The sequence below is a fragment of the Sprattus sprattus genome (genome assembly GCF_963457725.1).
Source record: "Sprattus sprattus genome assembly, chromosome: 13".
In the NCBI taxonomy this organism is placed as follows: domain Eukaryota; kingdom Metazoa; phylum Chordata; class Actinopteri; order Clupeiformes; family Clupeidae; genus Sprattus; species Sprattus sprattus.
In genome coordinates, this window is record NC_137911.1 from 18,689,780 (window position 1) to 18,716,723 (window position 26,944).

The 26,944-nt window shown below is 43.7% G+C and overlaps 3 protein-coding genes across 6 annotated transcripts in view; 2 read left to right on the forward strand and 1 right to left on the reverse strand.

The window, feature by feature from the left end:
* Positions 1–3,541, forward strand: part of gpr137c (G protein-coupled receptor 137c) — a 21,679-nt gene extending 18,138 nt beyond the window's left edge. The window contains exons 6-7 of the mRNA XM_080850002.1: positions 936–1,060; positions 2,546–3,541. Of these exons, the coding sequence (XP_080706128.1) occupies positions 936–1,060; positions 2,546–2,729 (309 nt within the window). The 3' untranslated portion in view covers positions 2,730–3,541. The remainder of the gene's footprint in view (positions 1–935; positions 1,061–2,545) is intronic.
* Positions 3,542–7,178: 3,637 nt separating this feature from the next.
* Positions 7,179–11,392, reverse strand: ero1a (endoplasmic reticulum oxidoreductase 1 alpha; the record flags this gene model as incomplete). Its single annotated transcript, XM_080850782.1, has 15 exons — positions 11,264–11,392; positions 10,982–11,101; positions 10,802–10,885; positions 10,670–10,708; positions 10,499–10,575; positions 9,589–9,662; positions 9,282–9,402; positions 9,126–9,172; positions 8,886–8,912; positions 8,714–8,806; positions 8,193–8,439; positions 7,914–7,983; positions 7,686–7,772; positions 7,371–7,507; positions 7,179–7,248 (listed from the first exon to the last, which is right to left on the reverse strand). The coding sequence occupies exons 1-15, from the start codon at positions 11,372–11,374 to the stop codon at positions 7,179–7,181; spliced, it is 1,404 nt and encodes a 467-aa protein (XP_080706908.1). The 5' UTR covers positions 11,375–11,392.
* A 2,565-nt stretch (positions 11,393–13,957) lies between these two features.
* samd4a (sterile alpha motif domain containing 4A) overlaps positions 13,958–26,944 on the forward strand; it is a 47,324-nt gene continuing 34,337 nt past the window's right edge. For all 4 annotated transcript variants that reach the window (XM_080850331.1, XM_080850332.1, XM_080850333.1 and 1 more), the window contains exons 1-2: positions 13,958–14,197; positions 15,483–16,119. In XM_080850331.1, the coding sequence (XP_080706457.1) occupies positions 15,924–16,119 (196 nt within the window). In that variant the 5' untranslated portion in view covers positions 13,958–14,197; positions 15,483–15,923. The remainder of the gene's footprint in view (positions 14,198–15,482; positions 16,120–26,944) is intronic.

Below are 26,944 nucleotides of genomic sequence, written 5' to 3' on the forward strand. Positions count from 1 at the left end.
GTTAAAATATTGTTCCTAATTCTACTCCACCTCATCCAGGCACTTAAAGCTGTATTCTTTGATTTATAATCAATAAATGTTGTAAGACCAGCCTGGAGATTACCATCCACCAGAAGCGGTTCACAAGGCACATTACAGCATGGGGAAGAGCAGGGTTTGGGTGGTATCCAGCTTTGTTCTCAAGCAGGAAGAGGAAACTAGACGAGCAGCAGGGGCTTCTCAGGCAAAGCAAAGGCAATAAATGAACTGGCATAATGTTGAGAAGAGGAAGATCAGCTGAGGAGAATTGTGGGCTATATGGATGGGGGTCTGGAACACCACAAAAATTGCCAATCAAGGTGCCCACTTGACAACCTCTTCAGTATCAGTTTGCTTGTAGTGCACACTGTTATTATAATACTTAGACAAGGTTGTCAACCACTCATGTCCACCAGCTGTAACCACTTGCTGAGATGGTTGGCTGAATACTGATGGCTATGTATGTAAAGTACTGTGTACTAAAGATGTTTCTAATTCTAACTAATTTAACGGTGTTTAATAACTAAAACTTCATTACGCTTTTTGGCACTTTTGTTCTCATGTTCCTAAAGCTGTCTGTTCAGTGTGTGTGCGCTCAAAATAAGCGCCAGTGTTCGTGCACAGCCCTGGCACTGTAAATGGGCAACAAACACAGTGGCTCAGACTGAGCCTTCCACTATTCCAGGCAACTAACACTCTTGCTGCAGGAACAAGAAAGGGAGGAGTGTTTTGGATTGGCTGTTGAGCTCAAATATCGCAATGTAACAGCCTTCATAACAACCCAAATATCACAATATAACAACCTTCGCCCAGGATCGAGGACTGTACCTTTAATGATTGCCCTACGTGTTTCTGTGTAGTTATGTGCTCTATAGCTACCCTATCCTCCTTCTCATGTCATGTCATGTGATTTGCAGGCTCCCGGTGGGATGATCAGCAGTCACAGCTTCAGCTCCAGGGCGTATTTCTTTGACAACCCGCGGCGGTATGACAGCGATGACGACCTGACGCGAAGCATCAGCTCCAGAGGAGAGAGAGGCAGGTGGGTGACTGAGACGGAGTTCCCCTGCCGGTTTGGGGGCATGAGTGCCCTCTCCCTGGCCTTCATTACAGTGAACCAACCTCATTAGTGTGTCGAGCGCTGTTAATTAAAAGTCAAAATGCAAAGCCAAGCCAAAAACCGTTAAGAACACATTCATCACAGAGGACGCACGGCTAGTCATGGCTACAGTTAGGGACGATGTGGTCCAAACCTGTCATGATGGTGATGGGAATCACTAAGAATGCTTTCATTTTAGAAGATGAATGATCTGCTAGTAGTGGATACCATTTAAGGAGTCTAATTAAACCCATTCTTAGTGCAACCAGAAATCTAAGAATGCTGATATTCAGCTGAGTAGGTTAGGATGTGCTTTTGTGCTGCAACAGATGTTAGTCAGATGCTTGTCATTTCATGCCATGAATTGGTCACACTTAATTTAAATGGATACTTTTTTTGACTACAAACTACTATATCTATATCAATTGAATTAATGGTGAGGACTTAAAACAGGCTTATGTTTAGGGTGAGGTTAAGGTGCTGAGATTGGGATCATGATTAGGTTGACAGGTGGCTGAGTGTCCCAGGGCCAGGTTTGTTAAATATTTGCTCTCAAAATGACGTTGCGTTTGTAGCTTCAGCATAATATGTAATGATGGAAAATGTCCTTCCATTAGTCTTGACCACTGAGTAGCAGAATACGTGTTGAGGTGCATATGCATTGTTTTTGCCCAAAGACAAGGGTACACACTAGCCCTTTATAAATAACTTTGCTGCAATGAAAGACAGGAAAAGCCATCTCTCATCACTAGTGGGCTTCTATTCGTGGTATTTTAGGAGCCCAAATGCCTTTTCTCTCAGGTCTCTGTTAATAACGTCCTGTCTGGAGCACATGTTGTTTAGATATTACCTTCAGACTAATATAACTACCTTCAGACTACCTTCAGACTAAAATGTTATATTTGTGGAGATAGAGCATCTAAATGGTAGCCACAATTAGCCTACATAACCACCCTCCAAACATAGATACCCATTTCTCAGTCGAGCTAAGACACATTGTAAAGAAACGACACATAGACACTTGTGCGTGAACTTTAAAATACCCAAACCAAGTCCTGCTTTAAAGCCACAATGCCTCACAAAGTTGTGGCAAATTTTACAGCAATATTCACTCATTTGACTGCAAAAAAACTCCACTGCTGTACTGATGGCATTGGAAAAGACATAGATGTGCATATACTGGTATTCACTCCACTCTACACCTGTACTGATGCTGCTGTTTCTTCTCTCAGCATCTTGTCGACTACATCAGACTAAATCACGATTTCCATGAGACCTGAAATGGTAGCCACACAGAGACATTCATCTTTCAGTCAAGCTTAAGATACCTGAAAGTAAAGTTACTGAAAACTTTAGAGGTACTGAAAAAAAGGCACAATGGGCGTGTATCATGTACCACTGTACTAATGCCTCTGTTTCTTCTCTCAGCGTCCTGTCGACTACGCCACAGGCCTCGTCCAGCTGGTATGGCTCTATCCAGAGGCACAGCAGCCTGCCGGGCCCCCCACACCTCATCAGTGGCCCCCTCGCCACCACTGCCCCCCTGCTCCTCGCTTACGGAAACATCCAGACCAACCAGCACCACAACTACTACTCCACCCCCCAGAACTGAGCCAAAGCCCCAGCACCCCAGTAAAGCCTATTCAGTGCTCCTAGAGTCAATGCCTACAGAACCACCCTCCATGCTTTTGTAACGATCCCTGAAGACCCGCTCCAATCAGCTTGTCCAGTGGGACCACTTGATTTCAAAGTTAGTTTTTTGTTGGACATACATCGTTTTCCCCAACAATGTCAGTGTTTCCTGCATATAGGCTTCATGAGGGAGTGGCAGGCTGCACAAGTACACAGTATCAAAAGTTTTAGTTTTATGGAGCATCCTGTACACATAAATGCGTTGAGTATATTCCAGACTAGTGGTGATATTCTCCTCTCACTTCTTACCATCAGTGTGCAGCAGGCAGGCTAGCCGACACTGGCCGTTACAGACAGACATGTAACTGTAGGTCTGTGCAGACTAGAGTGTCTGATTAGTGGGTCCATATGTGGGGTAGGTATTTGATGATTGGGGCAGGACTCTGGGCACTGGTTCATATTCCTGTCCATCCCTTCTTGTCTGTGTGGACACTCAAGGATGACATCATTCCCGAGTAGTGGAGGTACAGTGAAAGAGGAAACGAGTGAACCAAGTTTTTTTCTTTTCTTTTTCTTGTTGTTGTGATGGAGCAACTCGGCCCCTTTTCCCCACAGCCTCTTCACCCATCGCCCCATTACCCTTAACCGGTAAATCCCCAAAGAGGAGATTGACCCCTGAAACCCCCTCGCGGTCCAGGTTCCCGGACCAGCGAGCAGTATCTGTTCCAGGAACCCCTGTGAACACAGACTCCCCTCTGTGAGCTGGGAGTCAACTTTTTGCACTTTGGAAGAAAGAAAGGAAGAAAGAGGGAGAGAGAGAGACCTGAATGTAGTTGTTGATCTCAGATTTTCTGGCTCTGGTTTGTGCTGTCCAGCACACACAAGGCAACAGACTCTGGACTCCTCTGGACACAGAACCAGCAACAGCACCCCTGGGATTGGGACTGGCTGAGCACTGAGAAACAGGAAGAGGAAAAAAGAGACCATTTTGAATATTTGTGTAGATTAAACTTTTCTTGTTTGTTTTTAACAATTGGAAAGGTGGGAACCTTTTTTTGTCTTTTGCCATAGAGCGCCAAAGTTTGACCAAGGAGCCCTCATCCTGAGTGTTGTTTCCTAGAAGAATACCAGCACTAGGGTGCTTGCTCCCTATCCTTCCCATGAGGTAGGGGGCAGTGTGGAGGTTGAGACCATCTCTAATTCGGAGCGGGATGTCCCACCTCATATGAATGTTCTGGGTAGTACTGTGAGAAGGACATGTGTTGGTTCTGACCGGGTCTACTGGTCCCGTCTTTGGTACTCTTTTTCCAAAGCCTCCTGTCGACGGCTATACAGAAAAAGCCAGATGGTACCGGATAACGGAGAGTATACCATATATGTATGAATATAGATATATCTGTTAAATCTCTACAGTAGCTGTCTAATGTTGTAATGTTGTGGCATCAAGCTTATTTACCAGGGACACCTTAAAAAAATGTGCCATCACATACTTCTAAATATTTAAAAATAAATCACCCCCAAAAAAGCTCTGTAGATAAATCTCAAATTACCTGTAGACGTTGTTTCATTCCTGGGTGAGATGGGTCCATCTCAGTCAAAAAGCAATCTTGACCTGGCAGTAAATATGCACTTTCACCGTCAGTTTGTTCTTGTTGGAGTGGAAAGGTGTAATTTTTGGAGTGTTAGAAAAAGGATGAAAGAGAGAGAGAGAGAGAGAGAAAGAGAGAAAGAAAGAAAGAAAGAAGGGGTCAAGTAGGTGCTTGCTTTTTACCCTCCATCAACTATCTCCTGTTAACAATAAACAGTGTTTGTGGTCTTTCAGACAATAACAATAACAGAGTTCTCAGAGATGTAGTGCTACTCCTGGCTGGCAGTGGATTAGGCGGTCCTGATCTTGTGTAGACCCACATTACATCAGGGCTGCAATCAAGATTTCTGTCCCCCACTCATCCTTTTTTTATTTCTTCTGTTCATTCCGTACCCCTCCATCCCCAACCCTCTATGAAGGCCTGTTTGTCTGACACAAATTGCCATAGACCTTTTTTATTATTATTATTATAATTATTATTATTGTGTGTGTGTGTGTGTGTGTGTGTGTGTGTGTGTGTGTGTGTGTGTGTGTGTGTGTGTGTGTGTGTGTGTGTGTGTGAGAGAGAGAGATATCAACAAATGCAATCTGTATGGGCGCAAATGCAATCCCAATTTTACTCTCTCTTGAGATTGAATCCTAAGATGAGTTGTTTGTGCTTTCCTAAACCATGGCCTGAGATGTTGGAATAGTAGGCCGAGTTAGACCCTAAAGGATGAGGGTCTATGACTGTGGGTTTTTAATTCATACCGGTAGTTTATTCTTGTGTCAACTTCATCCTTCTTCTCCTCTTTTGTTTTTAAACACATGTGATTTAAACACATAGGATTTTACCCGTTGTGAGGGTTGGGTTATGAAAAGAGAAAAGATTGGGTTATGAAAAGAGACTGGCGACTGAGCAATCAGAGTGGGATCCGAAGCGTTTGATTGTCCCTGTTAGCTAACCTGTAGCACAGAAGCGAGATGGCGGGGCGGCCATTTTCTGTCAGAGAGAAAGTTATTGTAGGCAGCTATAATGACAGGAAGGCCGGAGCATAAATGTGCTTATGCCATCTACAGCGCATCTCCTTTTGCATATCCATGGGCCCTGGGTCCTGCTTCAAGACATTTCCATAAATGTACGGCAAATATTGGAAGGAAGACTTTGGCTTCTAAGCGTAGCGTACATCTTCTCTCATTTTATTTTTGTTTCTGTGAAATCTATCTCAATATCATATCTCAAGTGAAGCTTATATGATGATGATCATTTTAATTCTTTTAGTTCTTTTAAAAAAAACATTTTAAAATGTTTAGTTTGTGGCCAATGAATGTAAATTGTTAACCCATTTTTCAAAGTTCATTAAAGATGTATGCAAGCACTACCATGGAAAAAAAATAAAGTTTTACTGCACTGTTTTTGAATAAGCTGCCCTCATTTCATTTTCATAGACTCAAGCATCTTGTGGTTTCTTTTTAGTGTGGTTATCGGGTGGCTTGAAAGGGACCACTGATGTAAATGCAGGCCTGACAAACAACCCGCAGTTATTCTGTGAATGAAGTGAAACTGAATCAAATTTGGTCAAGTTGAATGTTAGTCACACTATAACCTCATTTCTACTTTAAGTAGGTGGACAACATAGGATGAAATGTAAGTGAACCACTGTGTCATAATAATCTATTCTAGTCATTCTAGTCTTAACTCTCAGAGGCTATTCATAAGATCTCATATCTCACTGGCATATCTGGGATGACTGGGGCTGTGACTTGGGAAGGGTTCCCATCTCCTATCCTCAAAAACAACAACACGGACGTGTGGTTTCTGACGTCCTAATCGCGTTTATTGTCTCTTGGCTGAACACTGAGTCTCTATTGAATTAACTGGGGGTTTAGATTGGATCGCAAGCCTCCGTGTTCAGTCTGGACACTCACAAACACACACACACACACACTCACACTCACACACACACACACACACACACACACACACACACACACACACACACACAGAGGACCCTCTAAGCCTGAATTCTGCTATGGCACATGCCCATCAGCTCCTGTCTCAAGCCTGCAGGGGAAATTACATTTTGAGCCCTGAATTAAAAAGATTCAGGCTGGGGATTTCTGACGTAAATAAGACCGTAAGCAGCCTGCATGCATGTTAGATACCAGTTAATGAGGAGAGAATGCAGAAGGGTGGGGTTTTTGGAAATTGTCTTTTTAATGCGCACAATTCCATTACTATTTTAGTTACATTTAAAATTCAAGTACAAAAACTGCATGAGGAAAACAAAGAGCATTTAACAAATTGATTTGTAATGGCAAGGTTTAATGGAATTGTGTTAATTTGAACACATCATTTCACCTTTAAATACAAATTCAATTTAAGTGCAGCAACTACAAAATAAAATACTTTCAACAAGTGCACTCTGTAACCCTGAGATAAGTATGCACTATTTGTGCAATTCAGTGTTTGCTTATACTTTCAATGTAAAATGCAGGCAATTTAGCAATGCCAGTTGAAATGACTCGTGAAGGCTATTTTATATCTGTTTAGCTTGAGTGAGTAAGTACTTAATATGAGTATTCTGGACCGTTCAAATGACCGACATTCTGCTTTGAAAACAGCTGTTGTGTATTTCAGAACACGTCTTTTACATTTCAGGTGTGAAAATAGCATACCCCATCATGATGCAACACAATCTCACACCTGTATCACATAACAGCATTACAAGCACGAGACGCATATACAAATGAAATACATACGCTGCTGTAGCAGATCCAGTGTCCCTTTGTTGGCATGCCAGATAGAGTGTGCCTTTGCTAGAATACCTGGGCAGTTCTACCAGTGCTTGTGACTTCTCATTACAAGTCAACATGGACTTTCGACAGCAGTGACCGGAAATTCTCCAACTCCCTTACACTGGTTGAAATTCTGAAAGATAGGAAACCAATTAGACACATCAACTGACAGACATCTTTTCAAAATGTGAGGGGGAAAAACTAACCACAAAAAGACACTTTGCAAACAGTTGCTACCAGATTTGTTGCTTTTACCTCCCAAAAGCATTGAAGAGAGCCACTATCTCCTGTCTGGTGAGCTGGAATGGGAGCTGGGCTCCCGGTGACTTGGGCAGGCTTTCGATCTGTCGCCCGGAGAAAAGGATCTTCAGCGCGGTCCCAAGGCCCTGAGTCTGGAGAGAAACAGAAAGGTAAATGGTGACAGAACTATTTTCTATGACTGAGGTTTTGGTAGTGGTTTTTATTTTCTGTGTGTGTGTGTGGCATTAAGAAGAATAAGAATATCACACGAATCCACACACAATCATCACAACCGTCATCCACAATCGGCCAATGGATGTTTGTACTCACCTGTACTTTGCCCCAGAGCCTGCACTTGAAACAACCCACACAGTCCATTATTCTAGAGATGTTTTTAAATGTCAGTTTGAAGTCCTCCTAAGGACAGAAAACCAGAAGCATTAGAGCATCATTAGACAGCAGCATTCGATAAGTTCAGGTCAGCAGTAAAACACTGCCTCCACAGCATCTAATGCGCAACTACAACAGCATTATGAGATGAGAGACAGAGGCACTGACTTTTAATTTGGCAGCTTCTTTTTTGTTTCCAGCAAATAGCAAGGTTTCATCAAAATGTAGTGGGAAAGACCTGCAAAAGAGTTCATAATCAATATTATATTAAATCAAAGACTGGCATCGATTAATTTCAACAATGGCTTGATAACGCATTTTCATTTAGTGACGGGACCCGCATGGTAAAGGCATGAGTAATAATTTAAATAATTGTGGGTCTATATCTGTACTTCTGAAAGTGAGCTGACTATTTGAATATTTCCAGCCTGCCTGCAGTTTACCTACTTGGCCACATGGAGGAGCTCCAGCAGCAGCTCTTTGTTCTCCTGGTCTTGTGCGGCCTGGCCCGAGTACAGCTGAAAAGTGGGCTGCTGGAAGAAAGGAAGGACTTTGGCCAGGGCCCGCAGCTCGATCAGGTACAGGAAGTAGAGGTTGCGAAGCCTCTTCGGACCCTCCCCTTTGGTCAACTTCTCGTCAAAGCGCTGCTGGAACTCTGAGGTGTTGTGACCCCACTTCTTCCCAAACCAGTTATCTGCCAGGGAGAAAAACACTAAATGAATACAGTATTCTTATACTTATAAGAATATATGAATATATTAAATAAGAGGAAAAAAACTGTTTCATTACGTGTTATTTCAGACTTTTAATTTAACTTTGAATCAAACCTTTCCTATTAGAACATATACCATGAAGCGCAGTATGCTAGATAAGCATACAATTTCAAGTTATGCTATGTTGGGTATGTTTCTGTGTGTCATTCCAGGCCTTTCATAGATCGCCTGGCACACCCATCATTCACAACTCACCTTCCAGAGGGTACCTGGCACTCAGGTGTATGTTTATGCTGGAGTGAAGACCCGAAACGAGGCGGAAAAAAGCTCTCTTCTCCACACACAGGCCTGTAAGGTGGAATATGACATTAACTAGACACTGTGGGAACATTAGTAATGTTTACATGGTTGCATTCACTATACTCACCCTCCAGCCAGTGGTTAAAGCCCCTTCCTGAAATGAAAGACGTCGATATCATGACTGCTTTTATTCAACATTCAACTCTAAACATAATACAAAATAATCCTAATAATGCTTACCTTCATTTTCCCCTAAATAAAAAAAAATACACACATTACAAAATCATTAAGAGTTATTTTACCAGTACATAACATATCATTCTAATAGAATGGCCTGATATCTAACAACAACTTCATGTGAACTTACCACTGTATGTTGCCAGAGGATTTAGGGGTCGATTCACAGTTAATGGCCTTAAAGAGGTGGGAGGGGGGGCATTATGAATAACATTATGAATTTGATCTAGTACACTAAAAACTCACCGCACACAATACATTCAAATACCACGGCAGGAGATCTTACTTGAAACAGTTTTCTTCATAAATGCTGTTCCAGATCTGCCAGGCTTCAGGGCCTTTGTACCCAGTGAAGCGCTCCGGGTTGAGCAGAAGATCCACATACTCCGAGTCAGGAGATTCCTCATCTATAAGGAAAACACCCTCATGGTCACAGCTTGCAACCGAGGCTGGCACACAGCTGGGCCAGGTCAGGGTCAGGTCAGAACCACAGCCATATTGTCAGGAGCAAATTTGACACATGCAAGAAAAGTCTGTAATCATCACTGTTATTCAAGTATGATTTTTCTTCTGGAGGGAGAAGCCAGGATTACCATCAACCATGCAGAAACGGTCTTCCTCATCATCATATCTGTTCCAGTCACGCAGGGCCCTCTGGGTCTCCTCACTGCAGAAGAAGAAGGGAAACTCAACCGCCATTTTAACATTCACATACTGTACATACAAACATACATATACAAAACAATTGAACTAGCTAACACACTATTGATACACAATAACACATACTTTAACAATCAATCAATCAATCAATTTCAATTTTATATATCTCTATATACCCGAAGACGCTTTACAGAGTAGTCCTGACCGGTCCATTCATTCAGACAGTCATACCAGTGGTGGTAAGCTACATCAGTGGCCACAGCTGCTCTGGGGCAGACTGACGGAAGCATGGCAGCCAATCAGCGCCAACGGCCCCTCCGACCACCACCAACATTCATTCAGATTCATACGATGTAATGTGATGCATGTCTTTATGATGGTGGGGGAAACCAGAGTACCCGGAGTAAACCCACGCAGTCACGGGGAGAACATGCAAACTCCGCACAGAAAGGACCTGGAAGGAACAGGACGCGAACCCCAGAAACAACCATGATTCAAACCCACTCCCACAGGACCTTCTTGCTGTGAGGCGACAGTGCTAACCACTGAGCCATCGTGCTGCCCCGTGCGTGTATTCTTTTAGTCAATGAGCAGGAATCTCTGTCTAGTAAATCTGTACTGCACTGTCAGTCGCTTTGGATTAGTGTCTTATAACTGAATAAATACATGTCTACAAACTCAGTGCATAATGAACAGTGAACAAACCCAGAACAAACCCAAATGTGATATTTTTTTCATTCTGACTTTTGTTTCCTTGGGGTTGACTTTGGAGCTTAGCAACCATGACAACTGAGTCATATCAGACACCCAGGAACATCAACTCATTCCCTGAAGGAGTCTTACCTGAGAGAGCTGTTGACAGCACCCAGTTTCTCCGCTCTCTCACACTCCCCAGCATCCTCACTGGCTTCAGATGGATACTTCAAAAACAAAAAGTGACACATCAGCCAAAATTATCTTCAACAATAAACTTAATGCTTAATTTTAGCCATCAATCATAGTGGGAGTGTATACCTTATGGCTGCCTGACCTAATCCCATAAGGCACCTCATTCTGTGAAAAAAGTACAAAAGCATTAGTGTCAGTGATATACAGTTTGCGAGTATTATTCAAGTACATTTAGTGAAATTAAGAGTATATTCTCACCAGTGTGCATGGTTTCACTGCACAGTCTCTAAGCCCACAGTGGCTATTGTCTGTCCAAAATGGGCACGGCTTATTAAGATTCACCTGGTAAACAGAAACAGTGTTTCTATTTCATGTCATGGGGCCAGGTCAGGTATAGTGCTGTAAACTGACACATGCCAATGTAACGAGACAGCTTACCTTGTAAAACCTGAAATAGTCTGTTGAGAGGAGTTTTTGAAGTTTTGGGAATAACTGCTTGTTGTTAAAAGAGTCGATTGTTTCGACGTCACAGGTACAGTCGTCCAGGCTTCCAGTCACCTTAAAACACAAAAGAGGGATGTCGTGTTTACAACACCATATCCTGTTTTAAGTTTTGAACGCACCAGAGAGACGTTTTGCAATGCAGTGTCGTTTAGAGAAAAATTATTAAAACATTATCAGTTCATAATGTATTGAAGTTTCTGTTATATCCATACTTACTCCGCAAAAACATCTTTGCGCTGCAGAACTTGAAATGGCTCCGTCAATGTCAGTCAGCCAAACGATCAGACAGATCAGGCAGAGTTTCGCTGTTCTTGTCCCACCAGCCATACCGTAGCAACAACTACTGCTGATTTGTTATAATTAACTTTCAGGAGAAAGGCTTGTAGTCTAGTACTTTACACAACAGATGAATGTCAGGAAATTGAACTTTGAAACTGCTGTCACTTCCACTCAAATGACAACTACCAGAGTTACACGTTCCCATTCTGATATGATTCATCCAATGACCGATAAACTCGATTGCTGGCGTTTACTTCCTATTGCCTCACTCGGGACGTGTTATACGTGACAAGACCATTTTATAGCACGAGGGAAAACCTTTGTCTTTAAAAGCTGCCCGTGTTAATTATTTAACTTTCCTGTAACTGATTACTAGTCAAATCATTCGGAAACCACACTTGACATGTATCTACAGATCAATAAAGGCACTCTCTCTTCTTCTTCTTTCTCGCTGTCTCTGTTGGAGAATAACTTTACCACAAGGTGGCGACAATTGGCTGTGTTGCAGTACACATATAAAGCCACTCGATCCTTGGCCTGTCTAATATATTACCTACCAAATTATCGAAAGAAATAGGTCGTGTGGCTGTTATACAGACAGGTGGCAGCGTTGACTAGAATTTTAAAAGGCTTCAGTATTGTGGTGCTTGAACGTGAACTAGCTAAGGTGATATACCTACCTGAAGGGTAAATTGAATTTTGTCAAATGTCTCACAAAGGTGTCCTATTGATCAACTTGCATGTTTCTGGTATAGTGGGTGTATGGTTTTATAGGCCCTATCATCAAAGTGTGTGATTCATTATTTTCATTATTAATTAATTATTAGTTTTTATATATCTTTAAAAAAACGTGTAAAGTTATGTGAGATAACGTCGTATTACGTCCATTTCCTTTCAGCACTGGTCAGCTCCGTTGGCGGGATAACGGAGGTGACCGAAGTTAGACAATAGACGTAGTAGCCTATCTAAACAGACCATTCGTGATTAGGTAGGTGACTTATCTGATCTATCTAGATCTGTTTAATTGCGAAACATGTTTCTAAACAACGAGAAATATTGCTGTTACCCTATTATGTTAAATTGTTGAAACATGTTCCCAACCAAGGAGAAACATTGTTATTAGCTACTCTGAACAAATAAGTTATTTATAGGTCTATTAAAAGTTAGCACATGATTCAGCTTAAATCAATATGTGGAATGTCATATTGAATACCATATAGATCTTACAGACATAGCCCATACCGGCTTGATGTTATTTAGATGTGATGTGACTGCAACAGTTGGTTAATAGCCCTAAATGAAATAGCCTAACCTTATTCCGCACAATAGGTCTATGTGGAAGAGGTGAATGTTGTTTGGGACTGCACAGGACCATCAAATTTGAGGAATCAGGGATATTCTTCGCGACAGACTTCATGATGGATTGGGCTGAAACAAAGTGGGCCTGGGCCTATGAGTCACTAAAAAAGATGTTTCATTGCTCCTCTATTTCGTAAACCTGCATACACTTCTATATTTGTTGCTTTTTCATATCGCCCATTTTTTGTTAATTTGTGGAGGCTACTTCCAAATTCCTCATTCCACCATTATGAATTGTGCATCATATATTCCCTTTATTATATAATAGCTGATGGCACCAAAATTGAACCTCTACTTCATGGACTTCATGTTGTGGTCAGTCTTATCTCATGGTTGTCAAATATAGGGACCAGACCTAGATTCTACCCCAGTTCTATTGTGGCATCTCAAAACCCTTTCTCCTCCTCCCAGTTCTTGTAGGCTTGACGAGGGTCAATGAGGGCTCATATTGTGTGTCAGAGGATATAGGCCTACTTCTCTTCTCAACAATGGCGAAGGAATTCACAATGGGCTACTGATGTTTGCACTAGTGGTGAATCTCATTAAAATATCACGGTTTCCCAACACAGCAAAATCTGAAAAGAACGTTTCCTGCTGCTGTTCTTGAGAAGGTCAAGCAGACCTGTTTATAACCGACTTTTGGGTGGGTAGCCTACTTTTTAAAAGTGTCCATTCAACAATTCCACTTCACTTAAAACTGATTGTGTGTATCATAGCCATTCTTGTGAATGTCTACAAAATGTTTATAACAGAACACGTGTGTCTTCTCACATTTATATTTCATTGAAACTGACTTCTATGAAATGTTTTATTAGTCATGATCACAGGCTGAGGTCGTATTCCAAAAGCTGACTTAACGCAATCTCATAAGGGACGGAGGAAGTGGGATGTGCCTACTATTGGACGGAATGCGCTATGACCCAACTTCATTTACAATAAAGAATTGTATAGGGGGTAGGAAGTCGTGTAGGTTGTCTGTGAGAGTGCTGAAATGGCGCACTTAAAGGGCTACTTAAAAAAACGTATTTAAAAAGTGGTGGCATGATTATAATGAGTGCACTTCCGGAGTGAATTTGCGCTATATGGCGGTCCATTAGAACTGGAATGCCAAACTTTGTCGCCCCTCCTCTTGTGCGCATTTATAACCAACATAACTTCAGTCTTGTTTTGATATTGTTCAGTTTGCTATGGAAACCCTTTGAGTTGTTTTTAAAAACTCTAATCTCTGTCAGTCGGGTCCGTAGGATAGGCAATGCGATCTGTCCCTAACTCCATTCTCTATTTTTGTGCTTCCTTGTGCTGCCAAGCCCCTGACGTAATGCTTCGTGTTAATTATTAGCATGTGGGAAGCTATGCTGAGACTCTCTGATTGAACAAGAGCAACTGTAGGGAGAAAAGTTAGTCAAGATGGCAAAACACACTGACCCGGAGTGAAGGGGCACCGCTCCCCCCAATTTTGAAATTGTTGCGCCCGTCCAGCGACCAACACCACCGATGCAACTGTGCCTTGAAGTGAGTAACTTGTTACCATTTTTGAACTCTTGAAGCTTTAGAGCTATTTTTGCTCTATTGTCCGGACGACTGCCCCTCTAAACGTAACGTCTTGTTTAACTTGAATTAGGGTAACATGTTGATGTTTTTGCATATTCTTTAGAGTTGAAGATCGTAGCAATTATTCATTTTGGCGATTTAGTACAGGGTTCTTGGCGATACATGGATATTAGATGTGGTTACTATGGTCATTGAGAAGGAAGGCAGGGATCCAGAAGAGCGGGGAAATTGTTAACCCGGTCTGAAGAGTTGTGGAAACTAGGCTATAACCTCCTATACGGAATTGCAGCAGTTGGGTTTAAGGTCGCATTGCTACACGATGGCTACGATGTGGGTACGTTTTAGACCGAGCATTTTTCAGTTATTTTGAGGAGGTTTTGCTTAGTGGTCGAATGGTGTACAAATCAAAAGCGCTGCTATCATTTAAAATAAGTGTCGACGTTTTTCAATAGGCTGTAAGATGGTAAGCAACGGAACCAATACATCTTTGTTCTGGAATGGTCGTTCAGTTTTAAGTCAGTGTTGATGCTGTCAAATAAAGGTAAGGTCTAAAAATGGTTTTAGAGTGAATTATTTCGACGACGCATGGATACCATAGCTTATAACGCTGAATATCGTTGGCCACTACGGAGTTGTTTCTGCTAAGTTAGTGCATGAAATATGAACAACGCTTATGATTAGATACCGTTTGGTCTGTGTTCGTTTGACTGTAGGAATACGGCTTGTCTTAGGAATTGTCCGAATCATGCGTCAAATTGAATACCGTCTGCAGTGTGTAAAATTGGGGCGGCGAAGTACGTTTTATTTTTATCTGTAGTGTCTTAAGGCCTGTGTGTAGAGAAGAAAGTGGAATTACTTGAAACGTAAAAGCATGAATGAACGGGGTGTAGAGTAATGCTTTCACTGCGGATAGTGAGGTAACCGTCAGTGAGGAATTGTGTCCTATAATTATTTACTCACTTTAGCGTAGCGAAAGGAAGTCTGCAGGTAGTCGTAGCTGTTGGCTGAAGCAACAGGGCAGTGTCGCATTCTCAGTGCTTCCAGAACGGCAGAAAAGACATAGCCTGCCTCCTAGTCATGGAATCATAGCTATTCAAATTAGCGGTGTGAGTGTGTGTGTGATCTTCAGACCGTCTAATAGTAGCTATTTCTTAACGTCTTGATTCATAAACACACTCAACGGTGTTGTGAAATATGTACAGTTTGTACAGGTTTGTGACTCAGGTGATATGCTCCCACTGTACAGGTCTTTGGTGCTTCTCAGTGGAGAATGTCATCAAGAGTGGAGCTGAAGTGACAACCTGTGGAGGAGTTGCAGCTCAGTGTCCTGCCACCCGTGACCCCCAGTGCCTAAAGGTTCAGAAGGGGCGCCCCTGGACCCCCTCACTCCTCACCCTCATGTTCAACTTCACGCCAAATAAGAAATCGGCACGCAAAGATGACACAGCAGTTCAGTTCTGAATAAAAAAGTGATAATCCTCATGTGCCGATCACCGCTGGTCCAAGAAGGAAGAGGCCAAGAGAAGAAACGACTGGAACCGCTGCCGGCAGAACCTCAGGCCTGAGACCACAGAACAGTGTTATAATCATCTCGGAGCCCGGTGCCAGGATCCATTGACCTGTTCTGACCAGAGCCCGGGTGCTAGTGTACGCCCGTCTGTCTCGTCTGGCGTCCGTCCCGCGGACCATGATGTTTCGCGACCAGGTGGGAGTCCTGGCCAGCTGGTTCAAGGGGTGGAATGAGTGCGAGCAGACTGTGGCCCTGCTCTCCCTCCTCAAGCGGGTCAGTAAAACCCAGGCCCGGTTCCTGCAGCTATGCCTGGAACACTCGTTGGCGGAATGCACTGAGCTGCACGTTCTAGAAGGAGAAGCCAACAATCCAGGTCAGTGGAATGAGCAAGCAATGACCTCATAGCCAATCTTTGTCATATAAAGAGTTTTATTTGATAGTTCCAGTGAGAAATATTGGGGATTTTGGGTAAAAATGGTTGCACAGAGGCTTGTGGGAGCTTATTGCTCTGCCATAGATGGTAAAGGGTTAAAAGTAGTCTGGTGAGTGTGTGATGCTCTTTGTGAGGTCATTCCTCTGGCTCCTGTTCACTGAGAAGGACATCAGTGAGGTTAAATCTGACAGTGGCGACGTAGGGGCTATATTTGTGAAGAGGCTTCCGTGGTCCAGTTTGTTGCGTGAAGAGGTTGTGTGGCCATGGAAACAAATACCTTGGAAACCAAATCAGCTCATGAAGAGAGAGAGAGAGAGAGAGAGAGAGAGAGAGAGGAGAGGAAGAGGAAGAGAGAGAAGAGAAAGGAGTGTGTGCGGATGTCACAATGACAGACTGGTAATCTGCTGGTTGCTCGGGTGACCTTTGGACAGATTTCCCTCTTACACATTCATCACAGTCTACTGCCCCTCATTGTGAATGCATGTATGAACACGCACATATCGACACGTGTGCACACACAGACACACACCAGTCACTTCAGGATCTTGCAAGGGTTTGTTGTGATTATTGCAGCCAAAAGTAACTGAATTTGCTGCTGGAATTCTCAAAAAATGTAAGAAGTTGAAATTGCAACCCACAATTGAGGGGAGTCCTTGAATTTGCATGAAATTGTGAAGACGCAAGATCACAAAATCCTACAGGGACTGACACACACACACATGCAACACACACAAACAGATGAACCAGCAACACGTGGGCTCCCCATCAGGGCTTGTGTTGAGCAGTCACCCTCTCAGTTGAGGCGCTTTTTGACTATGCAGTGCAGCCGTTATTCTTCAGTCTAAAGACATCAAAGTCTGTCAAATCAGGGCACTTCACTCAGCAGTTCCCTCAGCAGTTCACTCCCAGACCTCTTGAGCTTATTATGTGGACCGAGATGGAAGCTAGCTGAGAGATGGCAACTCAGTTGGACAGTAGAGAGTGGGATCCCTGAGGAAAGTGGGATACTTGAGGAAGAGCTGCTGCTATGTTTTGTGTGTTTGTGTGTGTGTGTGTGTGTGTGTGTGTGTGTGTGTGTGTGTGTGTGTGTGTGTTATTATTTTTCCTGCTTGCCTGTGTTTATAAGCATGAGTGTGTGTGTGTGAGTGTGTGCGCAATGATGGTGTTTTGCTTACTGATGTGGCTAGTGTTTTCCTCAGGCTATGTCTGTCAGAGTGACCTCTTGTTTGCAGGCCAGCCTCAGTGACTCATCACACTGTGTGTGTAGGTGTGTGTGTGTGTGTGTGTGTGTGTGTGTGTGCGCGCACACTCAACCTCGCCTTTGTTCATGTGCATAGTAACACTCATTCATGCCTGGTGTGTGAGGGGTTACTGTGTGTCTCTGTATATTTCCAATCTTACACCATCTGTGGAAACTTGGTGCACCACGCTATTGTAAAACACACTTATACAGTGAGTCTGGGGCTTGTGTGATGCCCTATAAGAATACTGACTACATTATTCTGTTAATACTTTCACTACATTATCATACGCATACTTCAGGCAAAGTAATAGAGTCACAAATCGCAACTTTCCGAAGCTGTCATAGTCTTTGGTGTTTTAAAAGGGAGCTATATATCTAAATAAGACCCATTTAAGGAGGAAATTGTGGTGTTGACTAAGCAGAAATACACATGATTTATGTTACGCCCCGGGTGTAGAGAAGCGTTAACTTGCAGCTGGAAGTTAAGTGGAAAGACTGTTTGGAGGTATTTGGGAAGGACCCTACCAATGAAAGGAATCCACAATGACCTACTTATTTCCCTGTCTAAAGAAAACAGGCTTCCTGGAGAGGAGCAGACTCTGGCTCTAATCGGGTTCTGATTTGGCCCAAATTTGGCACAGGTTCTGCCGTATCGGAGCCAGATCATGGCCGGATCCGTTACTGACTGAGCCAAAATCTGGTTTGTTCCATGGTCGTAGTGATGCAGTGCATTTGTTGCTTGCCCAAGCATCATAAAGCTGTCTCAGGATGTTTGATTTACGGATTGTATTTGTTTTTTAAACATTGGATATATTTAGAATCCGCTGATTCAAGAGTTTTTTTTTCTAACTTAAGTCTTGTATTAACTTTCCTCCCCATGGAGTTTATGTTCTGCTCTCCTCCAAAATTAGACACATTTTAAAGGGGCACTCTGGTTTGTGTTGCGAAAAAATGATGAGATACTGTACAGTATAATGTATCTAAAGAGTCAAACAGGGGAACAAGGTGCACTGTAAGGGTGTGTAACCCTGCTTATTTGAAACAAAATTTGCAACAAAAACTACTTTCAAGGCCTGAAACTACAGAATCAACAGAAACTGTTGAGAAGGTAGGTGTGATATACTTGTATACTGCTGTAGTGAGCAGTGAAAGACATACTGATACACGCACACACACACACACACGCACACACACACACCACTGGGCAAATCCAGGGCTGATGCAAAGTCAGTCAAACTTTAAAGTATGTGCATTGTACTGAGAGCTATCCCTGTCTTGAAGGGCATCTAGCCCCAAAACCCACCCCCACCCTCTGCCCCCTCACCCGCATTAAGGGCTGTGTGAGTGTGTGTGTGTGTGTGGGGGGGGGGGCAGTCCCAGCCCGCACAGGGGGCCAGTGTTGTTATGAATGACTGACTTCATTGGTACGTGTGTGTGTGTGTGTGTATTTGAGAGAGAGAGAGAGAGCCTGAATGTGTGTGTGTGTGTGTGTGTTTGTGTGTTTGTATGCATGCACAAGTATGAGTGCATGTGTACCTGTGTGTGTTCGTGTGTGTGTGTTTGTGTGTGTGTATGTGTGTGTGTGTGTGTGTGTGTGTGTGTGTGCGTGTGTGTGTGTGTATGTATGAATGTGCAGTGATTGAGTCTGCTCGTGCAGAAGCAGAGGTTGTTGTGCTGTGCTATGCTGTGCTGTGCTGTGTCGAGGCTGTGTGGTGTGGCAGTCTGCTCAGCTCTGTTTTTCTGGCATGGCTCCTCTCCGCTCCTCACTGGCTGCCATGTAAAACATTTCAGTCTGTGAGAGCTCTCACTCAGAGCTACTGTTTCCAGGCACATGACTCTACCCCACATGCATTGTTGGGGAGGAGGTAGATGTATAGGGATCTCAATGTGGAAATGGTAACTGTGTGAATAAGCACATGATTATAAGCTATTGGCCAATGGCTAATTTCTCTCATAGACGCACACTCAAAATACCTACACAGACACAAACACACATATGGACACATAGAGGGGAAACATAATGTGACAAATCTGACAGTTATGCTTGCACATGGTAGCCTATTTAGTAACTTACTATATGTTTGGTCAATACCATGTTACCATTCAACAGTGTTAACATGTTTACAGGAGAAATGTCATTTCTTTTGAACTAAGGTACTTCAGGTAGCTATGTAAAGTGGTAACCATGTCATAAACACAATTATAAATATGTTAATTTATGAATGCTAGGCATCCACGTATCCATAAAACTATTATTTTTTGGTTGTCTTTCAGCTTTATGTGGCAAACTAGCTTGAAAGGGAGAATAGTCATTGGGATTAGCATTCATTGTATGAGGTAGTCCTTTCTCCCTTGTTCTGAAGTAGTAATGTAAATCCAGTCCGTCAGTAAAGATCACAACAGAATAAATCTCTCCATTTTCATCTCAGTGTACTCTGCATGACCTGATGAAGTCTGTCATTAAAAAGTGTGATAGGGTAAATGGCTAATGTCTTTTGGAAAATGTAATTTATAAAAAAGGCAATATAATATGCACTGATTCCAGTAAATCCACTGAGTCAGGCAAAATTGTCTCCTATGGAATTGCAGTTATTAGGTCATCTTAAACTGTATCTGTGTTATTTACAGTAACCAGAAACAACGCCGTTTGGGTTCTTCGTTTTCGAAGACTTTAAACATGATTGGGCATTTTACAAGCCTTGAGAGACATCAATCCCTGATGATGATCACTATTTCCTCTGTAGTCAACTGGAACAGTAAAGTCATAGGTTCGATTTCCAGAATACACGCCTGCTGATTATAATGTATACCCTAACTATGCTTTTACCTACCTATGCTATTGTCTTTCTGTTATAGAGCGAGAAATTACAGTCTCACTTGCTGTTTGATGGGGTTGCATGAGGTACTGTAGTATAACAGTCCTGTGCACATTTGCTTTTGTTGAACAGTGTTGCTTTAAATTGTGGCAGAATTCGGATGCTGTACTAATTCAGTCACACACTGAATTTGGGAAATAGCACAGCTTTTAAACTCTCTTCTGTGACTCACTGTAAGTTTCTCCGGTATCGGTAGAGGTTCCAGACACTGCATGTAGCATATCGGCAGCGTAACTCCACCTGCGCAGTGATCCCTTGTCTGGCTAAATGAAACCACATGGCGGGATGACATAGCTAGTATTCCGGCTAGCGTCCTACCCAATGCGCAGACACACCCTTGAAATAAACCAACACCCATGTCCCTGTTTCTATCCTGTGCATGTGTGTGTGTGTGTGTGTGTGTGTAGTTGTGTGTGTGTGTTTGTCCAACCCATCTGTCTCCTCTTAGCTGCTGCTCTGAAACACACACACACACACACACCGTCACTCACTCACTTTTGGACACGCACAGATACACAAAAACATGTACACACGCACACACTAACCCCTCACACCCCTGGCCTGTCTGGGAAGAAAGAGTGCTTGTGTCTTGGTTGGTTTGGGTGTCGGACTCTTTCGCGACACCCACGCATGAGCAAACAGTTTATTTCTGGCTCTGGGCTTCGTGTTCCGTTAGCTCATACGGAACCTCAGGAATGGGGACGAAGAACCGGCCAAAAACGCCCGTCCCCCTAGCTTTGAATCAAACACTCATGCTACTTTCTCTAAATCCTCCCCGGGAAAGTGTGTGTGTGTGAAAGAGACAGACAGACAGAGAGAGCGTCCTCCACCACCCTGCTAGCTTCAGAAGTGACTCATGTAATGTCCTTTCTGCAAGACCTTACCTAGAAAGTAGCCGACCCTGGACTGGTTAAGGCACAGACCTGGACCACATCAGAGCCATAGGCGCTCCAAAGCTGCTCCCAGAGTCCCTGAAAGCCCTCTGTTTGACCTCTCTTTTGACCTTTTAAAGTTGCTATTTGTCCATGGAGATTTAAGGTCTTCTTCAGGAGGCCGGCAGTCTGGTTGGTCTTGGAGTGAGAAAGAAGTAACATTTCACTGGGAGATCTGTAGCTTTCACAGTGACTCAGAGTTGTGAGTTATGTGCCTCTGAAGTCAGTTGTTATTTATTTGCACTCATAGAAAGCAAGTAACCAACATTTGGAGACAGGACCTGACGGAATTAGCATTTCTATCACTATGTGTTATATGACTGACACAGTTGTAGTAGTTGGGAATAATGAAACTGCAAGCTGTAGGTCCTTCTGCTTCCGTTTGTCTGTCCTCTTTAGTTTCACTGTGAGTTTGCCATTAGAGAGTTTGCCATTAGAGAGAACTCTACACAGAGATGCATGAACTTTGAGTCCAGATTTAAACTTGCACACACTGCAGAACAGGGAAGGAAAGAGAAAACATTGGGTCGCACAGGAATGACTCTTAATCTCTCTCTCTCTCTCTCTCTCCCTTACACACACACACACATTGTGTGAGATATTTCTCCTTTTTCAGACGGTAGTGTTAAGCAGAGTTTGGCATGCCGGTGTCTTGGAGGAGGTGTTTCCCAGAACACTCTTCAGGCCTCCACTCTTTCTCTCTCTCCCCTTCTCATCTCTCTCTCTCTCCCAACCCCACTTCTCTCTTTCTCTCCCACCCTCTCTCTCCCACTCTCCCCCCTTCTCTCTCTCTCTCTCTCTCCCACCCTCTCTCCCACTCTCCCCCCTTTCTCTCTCTCTCTCCCGGCCACCCTCTCTCTCCCACTCTCCCCCCTTCTCTCTCCTCCTCCATACTTTACTGCTGATGCGGCATGACATCAGCAGATGAGTCAAAGCTTGTCAGTACTGAAACAGAAGAGAAAGAGAGAGTGGCTTCTCATTCCATCTGAGTCGTCTGAGGAGAAGTGATAACCTGTTGATGTCAGGACGTCTGAGACGCCACAAACAAAAAACACCCATACACACATGAACACACACACACACACAGACACGCACACCGCAACACTCTGCTCATTAACCCAGCTCAACACATTTGCTTCCATTCAATTCCGGTAAGAAGTTTCAACACACACACACACTCACACACACACACACACACACACACGCTAGCAGTCTGTGATTCCAACACAGTCTGATGATTAAGGCAGTGTAAGAGCTGGTTCATAATAAAGTTGTCTCTCAGGATATCTGATTTATGGGGTTTCTGGACCTATAATAATGACACACATCCGAAAGGTTTTAGACACACACACTCGCACACTCAAATACCACCGGCGGCCTGTGATGTCAGTGCGAAAAGCAGGGGATGCCTACACAGCTTACTCAGATGATTTAGGTGGCGTAGGAGTTAGATGAAGGCAACACCACTGCCTTGCCTCCTCCCCCTTCGTCTCCCCTCCTCCCCTCTCCTCTCCCCTCCTCTCCTCCTGCGCTGACTGGCCTTGCACGGGCCCGCCGGCTGACTGGTTGACAGGTCAGCTAGCGTGCCGGGGCTTGCCCCAGGTGTCTTAGCCTTAGAGCTGAATGGCAAATGATAAACATAAACACACAGAGGGGAGGAAGTGGAGGTGAACTTTACTCGGCTCGCCTTCAGAGTGGCAGGCCTACTGTAAATCAGACTTTAATGTGTCACCAGTGCAGTGTGTTACTGCTTGAAATGTCAATACCGCGGATGCCGCTACAGGAGAGTACCGGAGCTTAGATGGCTTGAGATGCTGCTGTCCAACTCACGCCTCACCTGGCCCACATCAGGCCCATAGCAAGCTGAGGTCAGTGAGGGGAGACTGCTTTTGATGGTCATCACTGGGCTACATAAAAGGGGCACTCAAAATTAAAATGTGTGTGTGTGCTGTTACATCACAGTGGGCTCATTATGATTGACTTTCTCAGTCCAGTACTTTTGAGTTGATGTTCATACAATTCAGCATTTATGGCTTGCTTATGGTGCACTTAAGGCCATACTTAAAAATGACATCCTCAAGGGATTGGGTACAGAAACCCGATGCCAATATTGAACCGCTTCCTACACGATTGGTATCTACCAGACCAGTTGCAATACAGATTTCGGAGGCACATAAATGCGTCAGTTTGGATTGAAATGTTTGCTCTCTGATGCTTTGAAATGGACACTACAGGTAGTGGTGGTGCGTCGCTTCTGAAACTGAGGCCCCAACATGGATTTGGATGTGTAGGCTGGGGTAAAGGCAGTGTGGTGGTATTTAGTTTATGATACAGGGGTTTGACCACAAACTTGCACTGGTGCGGCAATGGCTGGCTTTATTTGGTCAATTTCATGTGACATCTATATCATGGATACCTTTACTCACAGTAAAAGAGAGAAACCTTTTCAAAATACAATCCCAGGTTGTTTTTCTTGCTAAGCTTTGTGTGTTGCACATTAGCAGAGCTACACAATCAGTGTAGGTGAAGTCAGTATTAGCCTGCCTCGCTGTAGCCTAGCCAGGTCGTTTACAAATAAGCATCTCAATTAAAAGACAGATCGATTTAATATCAACTAACAGACTTTGTTTTCTGATGTTTGTGAACTGACCTGGACTAATTTGCTAATTTACTCCTTGCATATGATGTCCTTATAAGCAGTACGTAGAGTGGCTAACTAGCCTCTTGAGCTACAGCCTTAACATAAACTTGATTAGGGAACCTAATCCTTCAGTTTGTTTATTTCTACTGTCCGTTTCCACAACTGCAGGTTACAGGTTGAACATGACTCAGGACGCTATCTTCTATTTAAAAATCCTCCTGAACTTTTCAAGAGCCCCGTCCTTGAGTGTGAGTCTTCATGTCTTCTGCTGATCAAGACTCATCATTCACAGGAGTTAACTCGCCCCCTCTCCCTTTGCCCTTTGCTTACTTTCATTTTTTCAAAATGATGCAGTGTGTTAGGCTTAGAGCTGAGGGTATTCACACTTTAATACTTTATAAATACACTTACACTTTGATATATTGTTCAATTTCCAGATCAAATTTGACTATTTTGGTTTTAGCACTGGCATTAGAGGAAACATAAACGATACCCAATCCTAGTAGGGATGTGAAGTCAGAATGGGTCGTGAATGAATGTCATATTAAGACACCAGTAGGAGTCACCAGAACAAGAGGTGTAGCTCTCATCTCGTCTCACTTCGTATGGTATAATCTTTAGGGTTTTTAGTGGATCCCATCACCCGCTGTACGGCTGTCATGTGCCTCTAGACGACTACTTCCTGTGTCGTCATGTCACTTCACATCTGGTCTCGACCTTAGTGTGACATCTGGGAGTGAGGAGGAAGGGCTTGGGGGAGAGGCGAGAGGTTCGGAAAAGTTTCCTTCCTGGTCCCGCTTCTTCATCGTCGTCTTCTTTTTCTCCTCGGCTCCCAAAACGGCCACCGCAGCCCCCTGGCCCATTGTTGTGATAAAAATAGAGCTCAGGGACTGAGAAGGGAAACACACTAAACACAGACACACACACACACACACACACACACACTTCCTTCCAATGGAGGGGTAGTCAGCAGGGATGAACTGACCCTGAGGATAAAAACAGTGTTTCTCAAGCATACTCACAAAGGTTTACTTTATTTTCACATAGTGACTTGTGTCGACTGCATTGAATGTACTTGCCCATACATGCTGTTAACCAAACAAATAGTTTTGGTTTAGTATGCTAAGCAGAGCCAGCTTCACTTTCTGAGAATCTGAGAGTCCCTGGCCTACTGTACCCTGATCTTCTTCACAGTTACACTCAAGGGTAGCCCTCAGGCCTGCACACACACATACACACACTCACACACACACACACAAACACATTCCTGTGCTGATCTGCACCTCGCTCCTCTCACACACTCCACGCAGCCCAACCGGTTTTGTTGCCTGTGTGGCGTTTGGGCTTGAGCTGTTAGTGCACGTTCCGCTCTGACTGAGAGCTCTGAGACTCACCCACCCTCAAATCCCCGCATACTACCCTGCAGTGCACATTCACTGGATCACTGGAACTGGAACTTTCATGTGTTTTTAGTGTACGATTTCTCCCATATGCTTTCAGCTTACTTTTTCCCATGCTGTTTGCTTCTATGGTATGGACACATGCTGTCCTCTTAATGGTAGTCGAATTATTTTTGCTTTAACCACATTAGGATGTAATGTTTAAAGTATTTAGCTCACTGGCTATAGGCTTTCTGCTTTCACATTAAGTAGCTTCATGTCATTGACACACACATGGCTGAGTAGCTATTCATTTGGAGAGCACACATGTCCTGGCCGTGCTTAGCTTGCTGTAAATGAACCTGCTCTGTCCTCTAGGGTTTTTTCTCCCTCAGCTGCAGTTGTATAACCTCTTCAGACAAGGAATCTGCAAAGGATGTTGTTCTTCTTTTCCTCTCTTTCTCTTTTTCTTTCACTCGCTCTCGTTCTTATTCCTTCGTTCCCAGCAGGTACGGAAATAAAGATTTCTTCCAGAGAGGAAAATGATTATCATTCTTCCACAAATCAGGAAGGGGGTCTCTGTCGATCCAGGGCCCCAGCCATTTCCTTAAATAGAACTCGGTGCTCTCCAATCCGCCGACTTTCAGGCTCGCATTCCGCACATAGCTCCGGCTGCGACATTCTGCGCCGCGCAAACAAATAACTCCCAGAGCTTCGGCAGGTACACTAAAATTGCCGCTGCGCCTACGTCTCTCTCGCAGCCCTGGGGACGTGGGGTTCATCAGGTTGCCATGGCGTTTCCTGACAGGGCCCGACTGTGGTGAGAGAGGCAACTGCAGGAGCCCTGAGCGGGAGGGGGGCAACTGTTGGTGCTGGGGGCCAGAAGAGTTTGGCTTTTCATAAAGAGATTAGTTAAGTGCTGAGGGTGTGAAATAAAAGACCCTTGGCTGCAGAAACTAAACCAAACACAAGCTTCCCATGATGGGAGGGACACTTAGGAAAGCAGTTTTAGGTAAATGGTTGTACTTCAACACTTTCCTCCTAAAGCACACTGTTCACAATGGCCGTAAAGCTATAATATACTGTATCTCTCTATCTTACCACCTACAGTCATCTACCTTCTATCTATCTATCTATTTATTTATTTATTTATTTATGTATCTATCTATCTATCTATCTATCTATCTATCTATCTATCAGTATGTTTGTCTGTCTGTCTATCTACCTGTATGTCTGTCTGTCTGTCTGTCTGTCTATGTCCGTACACACGTATTTATGGATATTAAACCATACAGCCATATGGCTAATTAATGCTGAAAGTGTGTACTACAGACCCCTGCATTTTAGGTCCATATTAAGTCTGTCCGGGCCTGTAGAGGCATGAGTGTCAGGCAGCATGAATGAGAATCCAGTGGAGTGCTCCAGTGCACGTGTGCCCTGTGATGGCTTTCCTGTGGAAGATCCCGAGAGCCAGGATGTGAGAGTGGAGCTCAGTGTCTGCGCTTTGTGTGTGTGCGCGAATGTGTGTGTGTGAGTTGTGTATGTTCGTCATCAACTCTCTCTGTATGTATGTCAGTGCTTGTGTGTGTGTGTGTGTGTGTGTGTGTGTGTGTGTGTGTGTGTGTGTGTGCGTGTGTGTGCGCGCATTCATGTGTGTGTGTGTGTGTGTGTGTGTGTGTGTGTGTGTATGGTGC